Source organism: Sphaerulina musiva (genome assembly GCF_000320565.1).
Source record: "Sphaerulina musiva SO2202 unplaced genomic scaffold SEPMUscaffold_9, whole genome shotgun sequence".
NCBI classification, from domain to species: domain Eukaryota; kingdom Fungi; phylum Ascomycota; class Dothideomycetes; order Mycosphaerellales; family Mycosphaerellaceae; genus Sphaerulina; species Sphaerulina musiva.
In genome coordinates, this window is record NW_016017391.1 from 96,788 (window position 1) to 110,797 (window position 14,010).

The window sequence follows — 14,010 nt, forward strand, 5'->3', positions numbered from 1 at the left end:
CTCTCTCTCTCTCTCTCTCTCTCTCTCTCTCTCTCTCTCTCTCTCTCTCTCTCTCTCTCTCTCTCTCTCTCTCTCTCTCTCTCTCTCCTGTAGATACAGCTAGAGGTAGTTAGACCCCCCACGACTAGGTAAGCACAGCTCTTCTTCCTCCTCTTCTTCACAATCTTTTCCACTCCAGTGACTTGAGTGAGAGAGAAGGGCACGCGACCAAAGCCAAGAGATCTCTCCTCTCCAACAGCAAAAAAGGATGATGACACAACAAAGCGAAACAAATGTTGAAACAGTCCCACGTCAAAGATGCCATCCTTTCCCGGCCATGCCAAGACCTTTGCTTGACTTTGCTCGCGCACCAATCACATCGCCTCGGATCATAAGCCGTACCTAGTACAGTATACCTTGATCCTTTCCAAGCACAAGTTGCACAACCACATAGGCACTTGGCACCTTTCACAAGCTACGCTCCTTTAAGCGATATGTATAATGTACCTTGTGCATACCAAGCCTCGACAGCTACACAGCATGCGATCCACCGGTTTAGCTTATTGTATATAGTCATATGCCAAGTAGAAGCCGGCTATACTAGTGACTTTCATCTCTAGCGGCCGAGGAAGGCCGAATGTAGACGATAGTCATGTCGTCAACAATTTCCAGCGAGTTGGTAGGTATACAGCACCTCAGATCCAAGCCTTAGGCCAAGGTAAATCTATATGTCTGGTAAGGTACATATAGGTAAGTAATGTGACTTGTTGTGAGTATAGGTATAGCAAGGTACCTCCCCTTTCAATCGCGATGATAGCAGATTGCATTCAGCGTGGCTTGAATTGAATTGGCTTGACTAGGCTGTAAGAAGAGGCCATCGTGAGACCGATGAAGCGCACTACAGGTACCTACCTCTGTATTATATTTAAGTGGGTAAGCTTGAACGCTAAGGTATTATTGAGAATGAATGCATGGTGAGCGAGCGAATGTAATATGATGAATAGGCTGTAGGTATGTCTCTAGAGTCGCTTGAAAAGGGAATGAAATCTGATCTTCGTCGTGAGTGGTAGCTATAACGCCGAGCAAGAGTAAGAGTCAGAGTAAGAGTACATGTGTATGCATTTTCATCATTCGTGGTATCGTTCCCGAGGCTTCATTGCATGTACTTGGGCAATGGTGTAGGCTCGTAATGCTGCGTGTCTTTGTCATCCTCCTTCGCAGAGAGGTCTTGGGCCATAATGTGACCAGGTCAACTCGAGGACGTGGGTCTTTGCCCGCCTGGCTGGTTCAGATAGTCGAAGAAACCCAGACTCGTAGCTTGTGACACCTGCCAAGCTAGCAGAAAAGAGTCCTGGGAGGCTTTGTAGTCGATATTGCTGAGAAATCTCGGAGTAGCCAGGACAGCTGGCAGGCCCATCTCGAAGCTGTGATGAGTTAGAAAACATCGCTTAGATTGACTGATATGCGCAAATGGGAAGCTCACCAGTGTGCGACCAGGCTCTGAAAGTCTGGATCGGTCATTGCATGGGTGACTTTGTTGGCTGCGAACGAGTTGGGTTCGACGTGGACGAGCCAGCCATCTGCAGCAAGTGTTTGGGCGATCGTGTCTATACTGCACATCAGCATCGCTCATCGGATCGTCCAGGAGGAGTACATACCCAGCGATTGGGCCTCGACACCAGTGGCAGCAGCAAGCTGAAGCATCGGGACGGCGCCGGGAGACCTTCTGGCAAGATGGCCAAAGAGGTCGACGTCTACTGCAATGGCGAGGGCGCACATTTTGTGAGCCTAGTAGAGGCCGTCAGTGGTGAATGAGAGGGCACGAGAAGCAGTACTAGGTACGAACATCCATCGATTGTTTCTTCGATACGAGAGTAGTGGTTCGCCGACGTTTGCTGACCGGATACTCCAGGCCATCTGTTATAATGGGCTCCATGATATCGTCACTGAGTGCAAGTCGTACTGTGAAATCCGTCCGCCTGAGGTGTAGCTGGTAGTGATTCCTGGTGACAGAAAGAGCAGTGTGGGTAAGGTAGGTGAGCTCTGAGTACGTCGACCAGGTAATGAGAGAATGCTGCGGAGCTGCAAGAGTCAGTACGACGAGTGTCAGGAACTCGCATTGAGAAGTAAGAGGTAAACATCGTCCGATACGTCGCATAAGCGTTTCGCTGGCTCAGCATATGTTGCCACGCCAGCAGTAGAGTCTCGAACATCAGGCCAAGGCCGATCCAGGAACAGTTTCTGGCGACAATGCAGATCAGCATCTGGCACCAGGCGGCTCAGATTACACACCACAGGGTCGGCCCCATCCCATCACAGGTACATGTCGCGGACAATGCAGACTCTGTACGAGCGTGTGTCTGCGGAAAAACTCTGACAGCAGCAAGAGTCTAGATCGTCAGATGAATGCCAACAACCAAGATTGCGGATGCGTCCCGAAACGGCGTCCAGGGATACGAGGTTCACGGTATAGAAGCAAATGCAAGAGTCACGCGGGGCACATGGCGGCGACATGTCGGGTGTAGAGAGCAGCGTCCCAGAGGAGATGTTGGCCGGCGACAGTGCACGGCATTGACAGTCCAGGGCGACGTTCTAGACTTGTGCACAGCTGCAGAGTCCGTGGAGAGAGTCTAGAGAGTGCAAGGAACACCCGGGCATGTTGTGGCCAGACCAGTCATTCTAGACATATCTCCCAGGTGAATTGGTACCTCTAATAGGACGGCACATAAAGGAGATTGGCCCCAAGAGAAAAGAGACAAGAACAACAACAACTTTGCAGGACCATCGCGGGATCGAGCAGGTCAACAACGTCAATGTTCGATGTCGATGCCGATGCCGATGCAGAACTTGCCCTGTGCTCTGTCTCTCGGCTTTGGCGAGCTCTTGGCAGACGACCAAAAAGTACACTCTCGATAGTTCCGGGACGAGCCGAGGTTTCCCTCAAGCCATCTTGCGCCAGTTCGACCACCCACCGTACCGAATACACGCCGTTGGAGTCAAAGTGCACTATACCGTATGTTAGGTAGGAGGTATGTATATGTACATGTACCTCCTAGGTGATACTTCCTAGCTATCCATGTTACTATACACGCCCGCAAGCGACATGTCATCCTCTTCCGTAGATGCTACATCAGGTACCTGTATGCTCCCGCCTTCACCAGCGGACCTGAGCACAAAATCCTTCTCATCGCCATGTCGTCTCTACCGGCTAAACCATTCGACTCCCCGTGGTATCTCCCTCAGCGCTCCGTCGCTCGTGAGTGTTCACCTTATCTACCAATGCTGCGCCGGTCCAGATACAGGTATAGTAGACGTCTCCACTCATGCATTCACCACGGCGGCAGGGCGATCGGTAAGCTCTTAGCGCCGCCACGTGAGGAACATGGCCGAAAAGGCGCAGCTGCCTTGCCTCGCCGCGCCGTGTCGTCTCTCCCGTTTTTCTCGGGAAACGAAAGGTGATCTGCTCATATGGACGACGACACGGCGCAATCGAGAGACCACCGGACGGCATGCAAACTCCCCCAGACATCGATGACTCGGGAGCCCGTCGGGAGGATGCCGAACCCGACGACGACGACAACGTGGAGGTCCTCTCCGATAGGGCATTCGGGCGGAACCATCGACGCCACCTGGAATCCTCCACGTATGCCGCTCGCACTACCACTCAGGACAAGCAAACCGCTCGACGCCAGAAGCGGGCTGCCAACAAGCAACATCCTCCGGTGCTGACACCAGAGAGCGGACCTGATGTCGCTCTGGTCCTACACAAGCCGTCCTCGGCCACGACGCGGCTGCGGGTGGAGCTGGTTGACATGATGGTCCGGACCCATCGCAGTGAGATCTGGTATGACTTGCTCCCAGCTCGTATCGGCCACAGCGATGCCATCGACTCTGCTGCCAAGGCTCTTATCAAAGCCTCTGACCTGGCATCGCGAAGGACCAATGTGACTGAAGAGAGCTGCCTGAGCAGCTACAATCGTGCCATCACCTCCGTTCGGGATGGCATGATCAAGTCTTCCAGTGGAGATGACCTACTGTGTGCGGTGGCACTCCTGGTCAATTTCGAGCGCCTGTTCTCGGGTTGGACTTCTGCACCGATGCGCTCTCACATGCATGGCATCATGGCCATCTTTATGGCGCAGTCCAAGGGACCCCACAAGCCTCCGTCTGAGCTAACCCGTACCTTGGTCTACACTTTCTGGGCCGTGGGCTTCATCGGGCCCTGCGTAATGGGCACCGCATCTCCTCTCGAGGTCCCACGCTACCTGGATCTGGAACCGGTACCATTCGCCAAAGACAAAATGTCATGTCCGTGGAGCGCAGTGGCGAAGTTGAGGAAACTGGGCAATCAGCAGTTCATCCGGTTGCCTCGTCTCATTATGCTATTCAAAGGGGTCCAGAGTGGGAAGCAGCCCCAGGACCTGGAAGCTGCGGTATTGCTCGCAAAAGAGCTCCTCGAGATGCATGATGATGCCGCCGAGACGGAGATGCTGCACCATGTGACAGTCCAGAAGGCTGAGGAAGACCCCAAGATCGAGACCATGCCTTATCTTATGAAGTTCACAACCATGGGCGAGTTCGAAGCAGCAATGCATTACTGGTCCACGCAGATCATTCTCCTCCGCTTGTGTTGGCGAATGAGCCGCCTGTTCTCGGCCAAGTATGAATCGCACGGACTCTGGTCGAAATCGAGACTGGAAACTCAGATATCCCGAATGAGTGCCAACGTGCTGATGGCTGCACCGTGGGGCCTGAACAAAGGTGAGACGGGGCGAAGCTGCGAAGTACTGGATCTTGTAGCAGTCTGGGGCGCTCTGAACGACTTTGATGTGTTTGCAGCTCGCAAATTGGCACCAGCCAAGGCACGATCTTTACTGTTGTATGCTGGACAGATTGTAATGGGCATATCGGGCGAGTCCGCTGCCGCGGAATGTGCGGACAGACTCAGTGCCGCTGCTGAGCTCTTCATTGGGGGACAGAGCTCTGGCATCCTGGCGTTTACATTCAAGAAATCAGGTCCTTCGGGCTGAAGCGGCAACGACGTCCTGCGGAAAGGGGCCCGATCCATCGAACCAGCGCCTAGTGTGCGCATACTCTGCATACACCTTGGCATATATGAATGGTGAGTAGGAATCCGAACCAAGCCCGGCCGGCCTAGCCGTGACGGCCAAATGCCGACCTTTGACGATCATGTGTGCAAAGTCTTGATGTATGTGTCTGGGCTAGAAGCGACACGTCAGATCATGGCTATCGAGGATGTGGCGAGATCGCACCCAGCACAGTCGCTACCTAATCTATCACATCTGGTATCTGTATCGAAGCACCAACTGCAGAATTACGTAGACAGACCGGGACATAGGTGTTTCCAGTCGGGCAGCGTGTTGAGGTTCTCGGTGCGTTGTACCCTCTTGCGCTCCACAAATCATGTGACGGGGCAGGAGATGTTATCTGGAAGAAGTCGTGGTGTGTGACAGCAATCCATAACATGATTGAACTCTTGTCCATCTTTGTTCACGAGGAGATATAGCTGGTGGCTTGCTGGAAGCGACGTGATGACTTGCAGATAGTGTGACTTACTAATTCCCCGTATACCCCCGTCTGGCATATGACCGTGATCTTGAAGCACTCTATCCCACGCCAAACACTACTAAGGTACATGTAGGTAAGACGTTCGTGGGCCTCGGTTGCCGTTTGTGTTCATTGACGGCTCTAAGTCAATAAGGTCCGGGGCGCTCCGTAGCCAAGACTGCAGTGCTGCTGCTGTTCATGGTGCCGATCTGCAGGGCGAGAGTATAATTGTCTGGCGGCGGACCGAGTTTGTGCCAGAGATGCCGCCGACGTAGACGCAAAACACTTCTCTAACCCGAACTGCGACTACTGTATACTGTGCAACACCGTGAGACGGGAGGCGACGCTCACAATGGCGTCTGGCGGTCGTGGACACACGATTCATATGACCCAAGCAGAGTCAGACCGCATTCGCCAAACGGTACAGACCAGACTGAAAAAATGCGAAGAAGGTCGAGGCAAAGCCCGCACTCCGAGGGAGCCCAAAGCGGCCGTCAGTGAGGCAAAACAAGCTGGGCTGATGGCTGACATGAGTGGCGAAGTACAGCCTGGTCTGTCGGTCTACGCGGGCCGCGACAACATTGTCGCCCTTGCTGTCGGCACTCCATATGCCCCTAGCACTACGCCGATGGCTCAGCTGAAGCCCATATCGCTTGCGGAACTGACCATTGACACCCACCATCATGGGTCCGTGCTCGCAGTGAAGCGGACTGGGCCTGTAGTACCGCTCATCGCTTACTCGTGGACCGTTGTAGAGGACGATGCGGGCCATGCCGAAAGACTGGAAGTATGCCTACATAAGTCGAAGCGAGGCGAAGACATGCTGGATTCTGCCCGGGAGTTCAAGATCAAAGAGCCGTACTTCACCATCAATGAACAGGGCGAGGCTACCATTCGCGTCAATCACCCTTCCGATCTTGTATGTGTCAAGGCAGTCGACAAGGCCAATTCGGCTGCAAAGTACAAAGACAGGGGTAATGCAGCCTTGAAGCGTGAAGAGTTGGTGGAAGCTGCAGACTACTATGCCGCAGGGTTGCGACTGTGCGAGCAGGATGCAGAAGCAGCAGGGTCTATCGTTTACGATCTTTACCGCAACCGGGCGCGCGTGAACCTGACCTTGCATAGACTGGAAGAAGCCCAAGCAGATGGTATCGCCGCAATCACAGGAGGGGAAGACGAAAAGTCTCGAACCCTCGACACCAAAGCCAAGTTTCACGCTGGACGAGCCGCTTACTTTCTTGGAGATTTCGAGCAAGCGAAGCAGCTCTTCACCACAGCACTCACTCTGACGCCCCACGACAAAGACACTCAACTTCTCCTTCGCAAAACGGAAGCTCGCCTCCGCGAGCAAGCATCCGGCGAATATGACTTTGCCTCCATGAGATCTCAACTCTCCCCAGTCAGACCCCGAGTCGATGCGGCAACCTTCACCGGTAATACCGCCATTCGATCGAGCCCTCTCGGTGGTCGCGGTCTCTTCGCCACCCGAGACATCGCTCCCGGCGACATCGTTCTCTGCGAAAAGGCGTTCAGTGTCGTCTGGTCGCACGAACCCGAAGCTTGGTCCGCAATGACCTACGATGTACGCGATGACAAGATCCGAGTGTTTCCCGCCGGACTGGCCGTTGCTTTGACTCAGAAGTTGTTGAACAATCCGGGCCAAATTGGCAAAGTCATGGACTTGTACGGAGATTGGAAGAGCCCTGGCCTTCCCAGCAATAACAGCAGCAGCAGCAGCAGCATCACAAAAGACCACAATGCAAGTGACCCAGACGAAGGAGCAGGAGTAGAAGCGATAGTCGACACCTTCGCCATCCACGACATCATCTGCCGCAACGCCTTTGGACCCGGAGCAATTTCCCCCGGAGGAAACTACGGCGAAGAAGACATCCGCACAGCCAGCACAGGTCTCTGGCTCATAGCCGCCTCAGCCAACCACTCCTGCATACCCAACACCAAAAAAGAATTCCTAGGAGACTTTCTCCTCCTCCGCGCCACGAAACCAATTTCCCCCGGCGAAGAAATCACTCACTCGTACACCCCCATCGATGATGATGATAATAACAATAATAATCATCCTCCTCCAACAAACGACGTCGACGCCCGCGCCGAAGCACTGCGCACGACATGGAATTTCACCTGCTCCTGTCCCCTCTGCGAAGCCGAACGCGCAGATGGGAAAAGTCTCAGAGAGACTCGCATGGAATTGGCCGGTCAGGCGGCTGCTTTCTTGGAATCTACTCCTTCAAAGAATCAAAATGCGAAGAGAGTCATGGTGGCGAAAGCAGAGAAAATTTCTCGCGCTCTGAGAGAGACGTATGATGAGGAGAGATGGAAGGGGTTGCCGAGGGTTATGGCTAGGCCGATTGAGGAGTGGTTGGAGGGGGCGAGGAGGGGGAAGAGGTAGGGAGGGGTGGGGAGGGGTGGGGTGAGGGGGGACTGATAGTGGTCGTGGTTGGAGGGATATAGATTTATCAAAGTTGTATCCATTCACCGGAGCAGACAGGCTTACTTTACGGAGCTTCCGCGGTTCACATCGGAGGTGATGATGGATCGCAAAAAAGAGAGCAAGAGATAGAGAGAGGAAGAAAACAACAGAGACAGGGAAAAGCAAGGGTGAAGAAAAACATCAAATGTGATTTCCATTCTTCAGTTTCTTTTCGATCTCATTTCAAGTTCATCTCTCAGTTTCATCGTCACAAAGGTCCGTCATCCTTGTCATCTTTCGGGTTTCTTCCGGAGGCAGCCGTCTTCTCTGCTGCTGCTGCTATTGCTGCTTATTATCCCCCAGGAAGAAACCGAGTAGTAGTAGTCGCTCCATACAAAAGAAAAGTAAAAAGTCACGCTCGTCTTCATCATCATCATCATCCCCCACCACAACTCCTCTTCTCCTTGCTGGTTTCCTTCGTTCTTGCTTCTTTCTTTCCTTCAACCCTCCAGCAGAGAGAGAATGACCTCATTTTCCACCGGAGGCGGAGGAAGCAGAAATACTGTTATTGACAGGCTGCCAATCATCCAGCAGCCTGGGCAGGTTCTGCAGAATGGCCACCTCCCTTTGAATCCTACGAAGTTTAGCATTGGGACTCTCAACGGCGAGTCTCGATCGATCAATTACCTGACCGGAATGCATGGCAGCAGGAGGATATCCGTCCAGAGCGGCCTGGAGCTTCTCGGCAGTAAGACTACTGCTGTATTGTCCGGGCGGGCCACCATCATGGTCCGAGTCGCGGACAGGGTTCATGTACTGAGAAGTGGTAGGGGAGGGGGCATACCACTCGAGCTCGGACTGAGCGGAGTGGGAGAGGGATGGCATGCGTGAGGTCGGGGCGGCGTGGTGGTCCATCTCAGTGGGAGACTCCTTGGGAGAAGAGGGGTGCTCAATGTCTTGGGCTCCCAAGACCGAGTCTTGTGCCATCACGGAGTCCCGAGTGGGGCTTTCGCGCCCCTGTTTGGCGAGAAGCTGGTCTTTGAACTCCTTCATAGTGGAGAGTAGGGCCTCGGAACGAGCGAGGTTGTTCTGTGCTCGCGCCTGGATCTTGGCAAGGTCGACGATGGTCGTGGCCAGCGGATTCGCTTCTGGTTCCGTGATGTGGCCGAAGATTCGGGAGATCATCTTCTTGTCCTCATCGGTGACGGCGATGCTGAGGGCGAGGGACATGTCCGGGACGGTGGCAGTGTCGCGCAGCTCCATCTGTGGCGCGGACTGACGGTCCTGTTCGACATGCTGCTGTTCGACGTGCTCCTGTTCGACGTGCTCCTGTTCGACATGCTCCTGTTCGACATGCTCCTGTTCGACAAGCTCCTGTTCGACATACTCCTGTTCGACATGCTCTTCCTCCTCCTTCGCGCGTGGGATATTGGGCTTCGGCACCGACTTTGGTCGCTTCTTCTTCTTCTTTTCGGGCTTCGTACTCAACGCCGGAAACAGGTAGTGGCCCTTTGGGGGTCTGTTCTTGAGACTGGTGGGATCCTTCTGCTGCTGCTTTGGCTTCTTGGTGCGGACAGGCTCTGCCTCGCGACTAGCCTCTCTCGGTCGCTTGCTGTTCTTGTCGATCACCGCTGCTGTCGACAGCAGCTCCTCGACCTGGCCCTCATCCTGCTCCTGGTGCATCTCCTCTTCATCAGGAGTAAGCGATCGCAGCTTGGGGTCCCTCGGCTTGAGGTTGGTGAAACGCACGGGCGCATTGGCGGACGTCTCGCTCTTGCTTTTGCGAGGGCGGACAGGGGCGTTGGCCTTCTTCTCTGCGTCCTTCCTGAGGTGGGCCTCGGCATCGATCCATTCCTGTGGAGTGTTCTCGTCAATGGCGTAGGAAGCGCCGCGCCACGTGTAATATCCCATCTCCTTCTTCTCCTCCTTCTGACCGTTATCAATGATCAGTTCGCGGACACTCCTGGGAACCTCGCCGGTCTTAGGATCGATGAGGCGACGCATGTGATCGTCTTCACCGTCGTCGGAGCCCGTGGGGGCGGAGCGGCGCGTTCTCATGGTCAGGGTGAACGCGTATTTTGTCGCGTGTGCGGTGCTAGCTTGTATTGTGCTGTGCTGTGCTTGCTGTGCGGTGCTGCGAAAAATGGATGTGGCTGGTGGTGTGGTGGTGAAATGTTCGCGGTACAGTAGGTGTACGAGGACAATACCGGGATACAGGAGTCTCAAGGAGGTGTTAGCAGAGACTCCAGCGGAAGTGATAAACAAAGAACAAGTAGGGGTGTTAGGATGAGGGGAGGAGGATGTTGGCGGGTAAAGTTGTGTCGGAGGTGGAGGTGTTGGAGAGAGAGAGATAGAAAGTAGGTAGTTGTAGGTGACTAACTTTGTGGAGGTCGAGCTGCCGAAACACGCGCCGCGCACGGGCCTGGCCACGAACGACAACTGCAACTTTATTCGAGCTTAATCGCTACCGGTGACCCCCGAAGCATGTGATTGGCTGCTGCCTATCCTTGTGCCTCTCCTTCTTGAGGACTCCTTTTTTGATATTCACTTCTCTCATGCACCCCCTATTGTCATCCTCACCGGGTACTCATTCACTTCGCTAGGAGGTATTCCCACCATCATTCACTTGGCATCATGGGCCACCCCTTCGCCTCCCCAGTCCCCTCAGCTCATCCTGCTACACTTGGTATGCCCGCAGTGAGTCTCACAGTTTCAGATGTGATGCTTAGGAGTGAAACCGTCCCCATGTACCGAACAAATGCCTGGTGGGCTTATACGAAATACAAAGGTACATGAGCTAGCTTCCCTGCATAGTCTGAAGAACAGCCTTGCTGAGTGACGAGTCTTGTGGCTGACCCTGTCTCTATTTGCTGGGCATGCCGCATGTTACAAGAATATCATCGTATCAACAAGTTTACATATATTCCATCGGACGCAATATGGAAATGAGCGAGCGAGCAGGTCGAGTGATGGCAGAGGTATCGCAGGGACGGGCAGGCGTTGGCAGCGACGGTCGTGCGGTTCGATAGGACAGAGTTTCCTGATACATTATTGACTGGAAAGGTCCCCCTTACTCTTTTGGGCATTTTGCTTGGATGATTCTGCCAAGGTCGAACACGTAGCAGAGGGACCTGTCTCCGATAGAATACTCACATTCAATTGTCTAGGCGGCCGGCATTTGACAGCCAGAATGGTACGCGTCCATCGCACAAGCCTGGACGACCAAGAATGTACTCGGTCCATCTCTCTCGGCGGCGGTGGCTCAGCCCTTCCAGAAAGCACCACATTCATACCCTGATCCGAAGACGATACTCCCTCCCAGCAGCAGCCAACACCGTCCACTTTCAAGATTTCGAAGCCTTCTTCTTCCTCAACCAATCCCGATGCGCCTCCGCAATCGTCCCAGCCTTCTCCAGAGCAAAAGAGCGCGAGCAAGAACCACACCGCATCCAATCACACCCGCTCCCTCGGTAAAAGACACCTGCGCAGTATGGACACAATCTCGAATCCTGCTTCACCAACACTTCTAATGTCTTGCGATCCTCCGGAGGCTCGTACACCCCTGCTCGCTTCCGCTTCGACTTACTACTGACCTCCTTCAACCGCATTCGATACGCCCTCTTCCAGTCCTTTCCTTGCTCTCCATATCCCAACAGCTGATAGACAGTCATGCCAGGCTTCCAAATCTGGGGACATACGGGGCATCCTATGCGTCGTGGATGTTTGGATTCGATCTGTGCGTAGAGGGCCCGTGCGAGGCAGACATTGCAGATTAGTTGGGTCGCGTTGGTCGTGGTCGTGGTGGTCGTGGTCGTGGCCGTGGTCGTCGTCGTATTGTTCTGACCACTAGCTGCTGCGGTGATGTCTTCGCCACCGCCACCGCCACTACCCAGGAGACAGGGACGACAGGATTCGGGGAGGTGGTGGGAGCGAGGAAAAGCGCTGTCAGGCTGGACTTCGCAGCAGATGTTGCATTCTCGCTCCGATGGTGGCTGTGGCTGCGTTTCGTTCAAGTCTTGACCTGGTTTCAGGGATGATAGTCTACGCTTGAGGTTTGCGCATATCTGCTTGAAAATAGCGAGGAGTGCCATTGTTGGACTTTTGAGAGAATTGTTTTGCGATGTGCAGAAGTTCCAGGAGAGCTGTTGACTTTTCTTTCACCACTGGAATTCGTGTGTGCGTTGACTCATAATTTGTGCTTGGTAGGTTTCTTGTTGTGTACCACGGATACAACAGACCCTGTGTTGCGGCAGAGTACCGAACCGGCACATGGCAACTCGTCCGCAAAGGTTACTTCCAACCATCGGAGATTTTGCTATGATGCTTGAATTTCAGCAGGGAGCATCAGCATCTTGATGAAAATAAGTCACAGAAAGAGACCAGTCTTTCATGCGGCATCGCCAATCTTCATGGACGTTTCGTGCACGACGGCATCGCTGGATCGATGAAGGCGGGCTAAGTTCTTAGGGGTAATATATGGGTCAGACCATATTTCCCTGAGTATAGTCTGATATCTGCCAATCAGTCCAATGCTCGGGTACGAAGACTCTCTGCTTGTCAAGATAAAGATCCTATAGAACTCCATAACGTGTCGTATGAGCTACTAATACAGCCCAGTTCTCGATCTCACGCCCGATAACAGACAACTCCTTTCCCAAAGAAAACCCAACTTGATCTATCAACCTGATGCCCTTGGGGGATGCCCCGATGTCGATGTCGTTTCTATAACTACAGAAATCGGTAGTGCCTACCTAAGCATCCAGAAGCGAGCTGGTATATATCGGACCGGATTCTCTTTTCCATGGCTGTCACTCAGCACAGAGCTGTTAACAAGTGTGAGGAAGTGGCATAAGACCACGAATCACCGGATTGTGGCATTATGTCCGCAGCACATCTACGTTACTTTCTGCGATCAATATGAAGTATTAGCTACAGCAGCAGCAGCAACTCCTGTCTTCGGACACTACTTACTGAAGACTATGTCTCCAAGCCCCCCGACAGTGTCCATCAAGAACGGTGCGATCGCTGGGCGTACACCTCGCCTCACCTATTGATACTGTCTAGTCCGTGCTGAACGCACATTGCATCCTCTCGCAGAGTTGGACCCCGATCGTAGACCTAGACTACATCGCCGGGGCGAGCACTAACGAATGGGCTAATTCTTTGGTCAACACTACACAAGACTTTACAGACAGGGTTACCGCTCACTTTTTGAATGCATACCTGCTAAGCACCAAACTCGCATCCCGGCTTTTAGGCTATACCCCTCCGACCCGACATACCGCAGTTCACTAGACGAAGAACTGGCGGCGGAGAATTATGTCTTTCCAGCTTCCCTGGAAGCCACGACACTAAGGATGCTCAACATGGACATCGATCCCTACCCTTTCCCTCCAGCTGCCCATTACGGCCGCGGTTATAATACCCCGAAAAATCGCTACATCAGCACTTCTAGTATAATTCCTCCAGGGCGAAAAAGCAGGACGGTCCACTTGAAGAAGAAGACCATGTGAGGATCTCATGCCGACTAGAACAGTAGAGGTCAAATTCACAGCCAGCTCTTCTAGTACAGGAGAACTAGTAAGTATGGAAGCATTGTTACAGACTCCTGCTCCAGGCCAAAAAACAAACATTGCATATCTCAAACTGCTCAGCTAGCGAAGTGCATCTGTGTATCTTATAGAGCTCTGGATCCACCATCTTCACTGCTATATATACGCATTGAACTTGCCGCTGACTCTAGATGTTTTCTATATTCTACTCGCAGCGGTGGAAGCTACCAGATTGGAGATTTACTCGTACTCAACCGTAATGTTTTATTAGAAATTGTATAGACAAAGGCAAGTAGATTGTTTGGTTCTAGTGTTATTTTCTTTGGAAAGTGCTCTATTGATTTATATGTTAACTTCTTCTTCTTCGACCCGAGACATTTGTAATAGTAGTACAAGTAATACTCTGTAGTCTCTAAAGAAACATTTCCTTTCCTTTCCTTTCCTTTCCTTTCCTTTCCTTTCCTTTCCTTTCCTTTCCTTTCC

The 14,010-nt window shown here is 52.9% G+C and overlaps 6 protein-coding genes across 6 annotated transcripts; 3 read left to right on the forward strand and 3 right to left on the reverse strand.

Annotated features, from left to right (window-relative positions):
* Positions 1-1,228: 1,228 nt before the first annotated feature.
* SEPMUDRAFT_110210 (uncharacterized protein) lies at positions 1,229-1,758 on the reverse strand (the record flags this gene model as incomplete). The annotated part of the gene is made up of 3 exons (XM_016900834.1): positions 1,229-1,403; positions 1,463-1,586; positions 1,638-1,758. The coding sequence occupies 3 exons, from the start codon at positions 1,756-1,758 to the stop codon at positions 1,229-1,231; spliced, it is 420 nt and encodes a 139-aa protein (XP_016757875.1).
* A 1,697-nt stretch (positions 1,759-3,455) lies between these two features.
* On the forward strand, positions 3,456-5,565 carry SEPMUDRAFT_150907 (uncharacterized protein). Its single transcript, XM_016906467.1, has one exon. It carries the CDS (start codon positions 3,489-3,491, stop codon positions 5,007-5,009), a length of 1,521 nt encoding a protein of 506 aa, XP_016757876.1. The 5' UTR covers positions 3,456-3,488; the 3' UTR covers positions 5,010-5,565.
* Positions 5,566-5,886: 321 nt separating this feature from the next.
* SEPMUDRAFT_165534 (SET domain-containing protein) lies at positions 5,887-7,954 on the forward strand (the record flags this gene model as incomplete). Its single annotated transcript, XM_016908178.1, has 2 exons — positions 5,887-7,253; positions 7,326-7,954. The coding sequence occupies exons 1-2, from the start codon at positions 5,900-5,902 to the stop codon at positions 7,952-7,954; spliced, it is 1,983 nt and encodes a 660-aa protein (XP_016757877.1). The 5' UTR covers positions 5,887-5,899.
* A 245-nt stretch (positions 7,955-8,199) lies between these two features.
* Positions 8,200-10,255, reverse strand: SEPMUDRAFT_150908 (uncharacterized protein). The gene is made up of 2 exons (XM_016906468.1): positions 8,663-10,255; positions 8,200-8,609 (listed from the first exon to the last, which is right to left on the reverse strand). The coding sequence occupies exons 1-2, from the start codon at positions 10,031-10,033 to the stop codon at positions 8,559-8,561; spliced, it is 1,422 nt and encodes a 473-aa protein (XP_016757878.1). The 5' UTR covers positions 10,034-10,255; the 3' UTR covers positions 8,200-8,558.
* Positions 10,256-10,584: 329 nt separating this feature from the next.
* On the forward strand, positions 10,585-11,417 carry SEPMUDRAFT_127546 (uncharacterized protein). The gene is made up of 2 exons (XM_016902156.1): positions 10,585-10,763; positions 10,869-11,417. Exons 1-2 carry the CDS (start codon positions 10,610-10,612, stop codon positions 10,922-10,924), a joined length of 210 nt encoding a protein of 69 aa, XP_016757879.1. The 5' UTR covers positions 10,585-10,609; the 3' UTR covers positions 10,925-11,417.
* SEPMUDRAFT_119503 (uncharacterized protein) lies at positions 11,320-12,066 on the reverse strand (the record flags this gene model as incomplete). The annotated part of the gene is made up of 1 exon (XM_016901514.1): positions 11,320-12,066. One exon carries the CDS (start codon positions 12,064-12,066, stop codon positions 11,320-11,322), a length of 747 nt encoding a protein of 248 aa, XP_016757880.1.
* Positions 12,067-14,010: the final 1,944 nt, after the last annotated feature.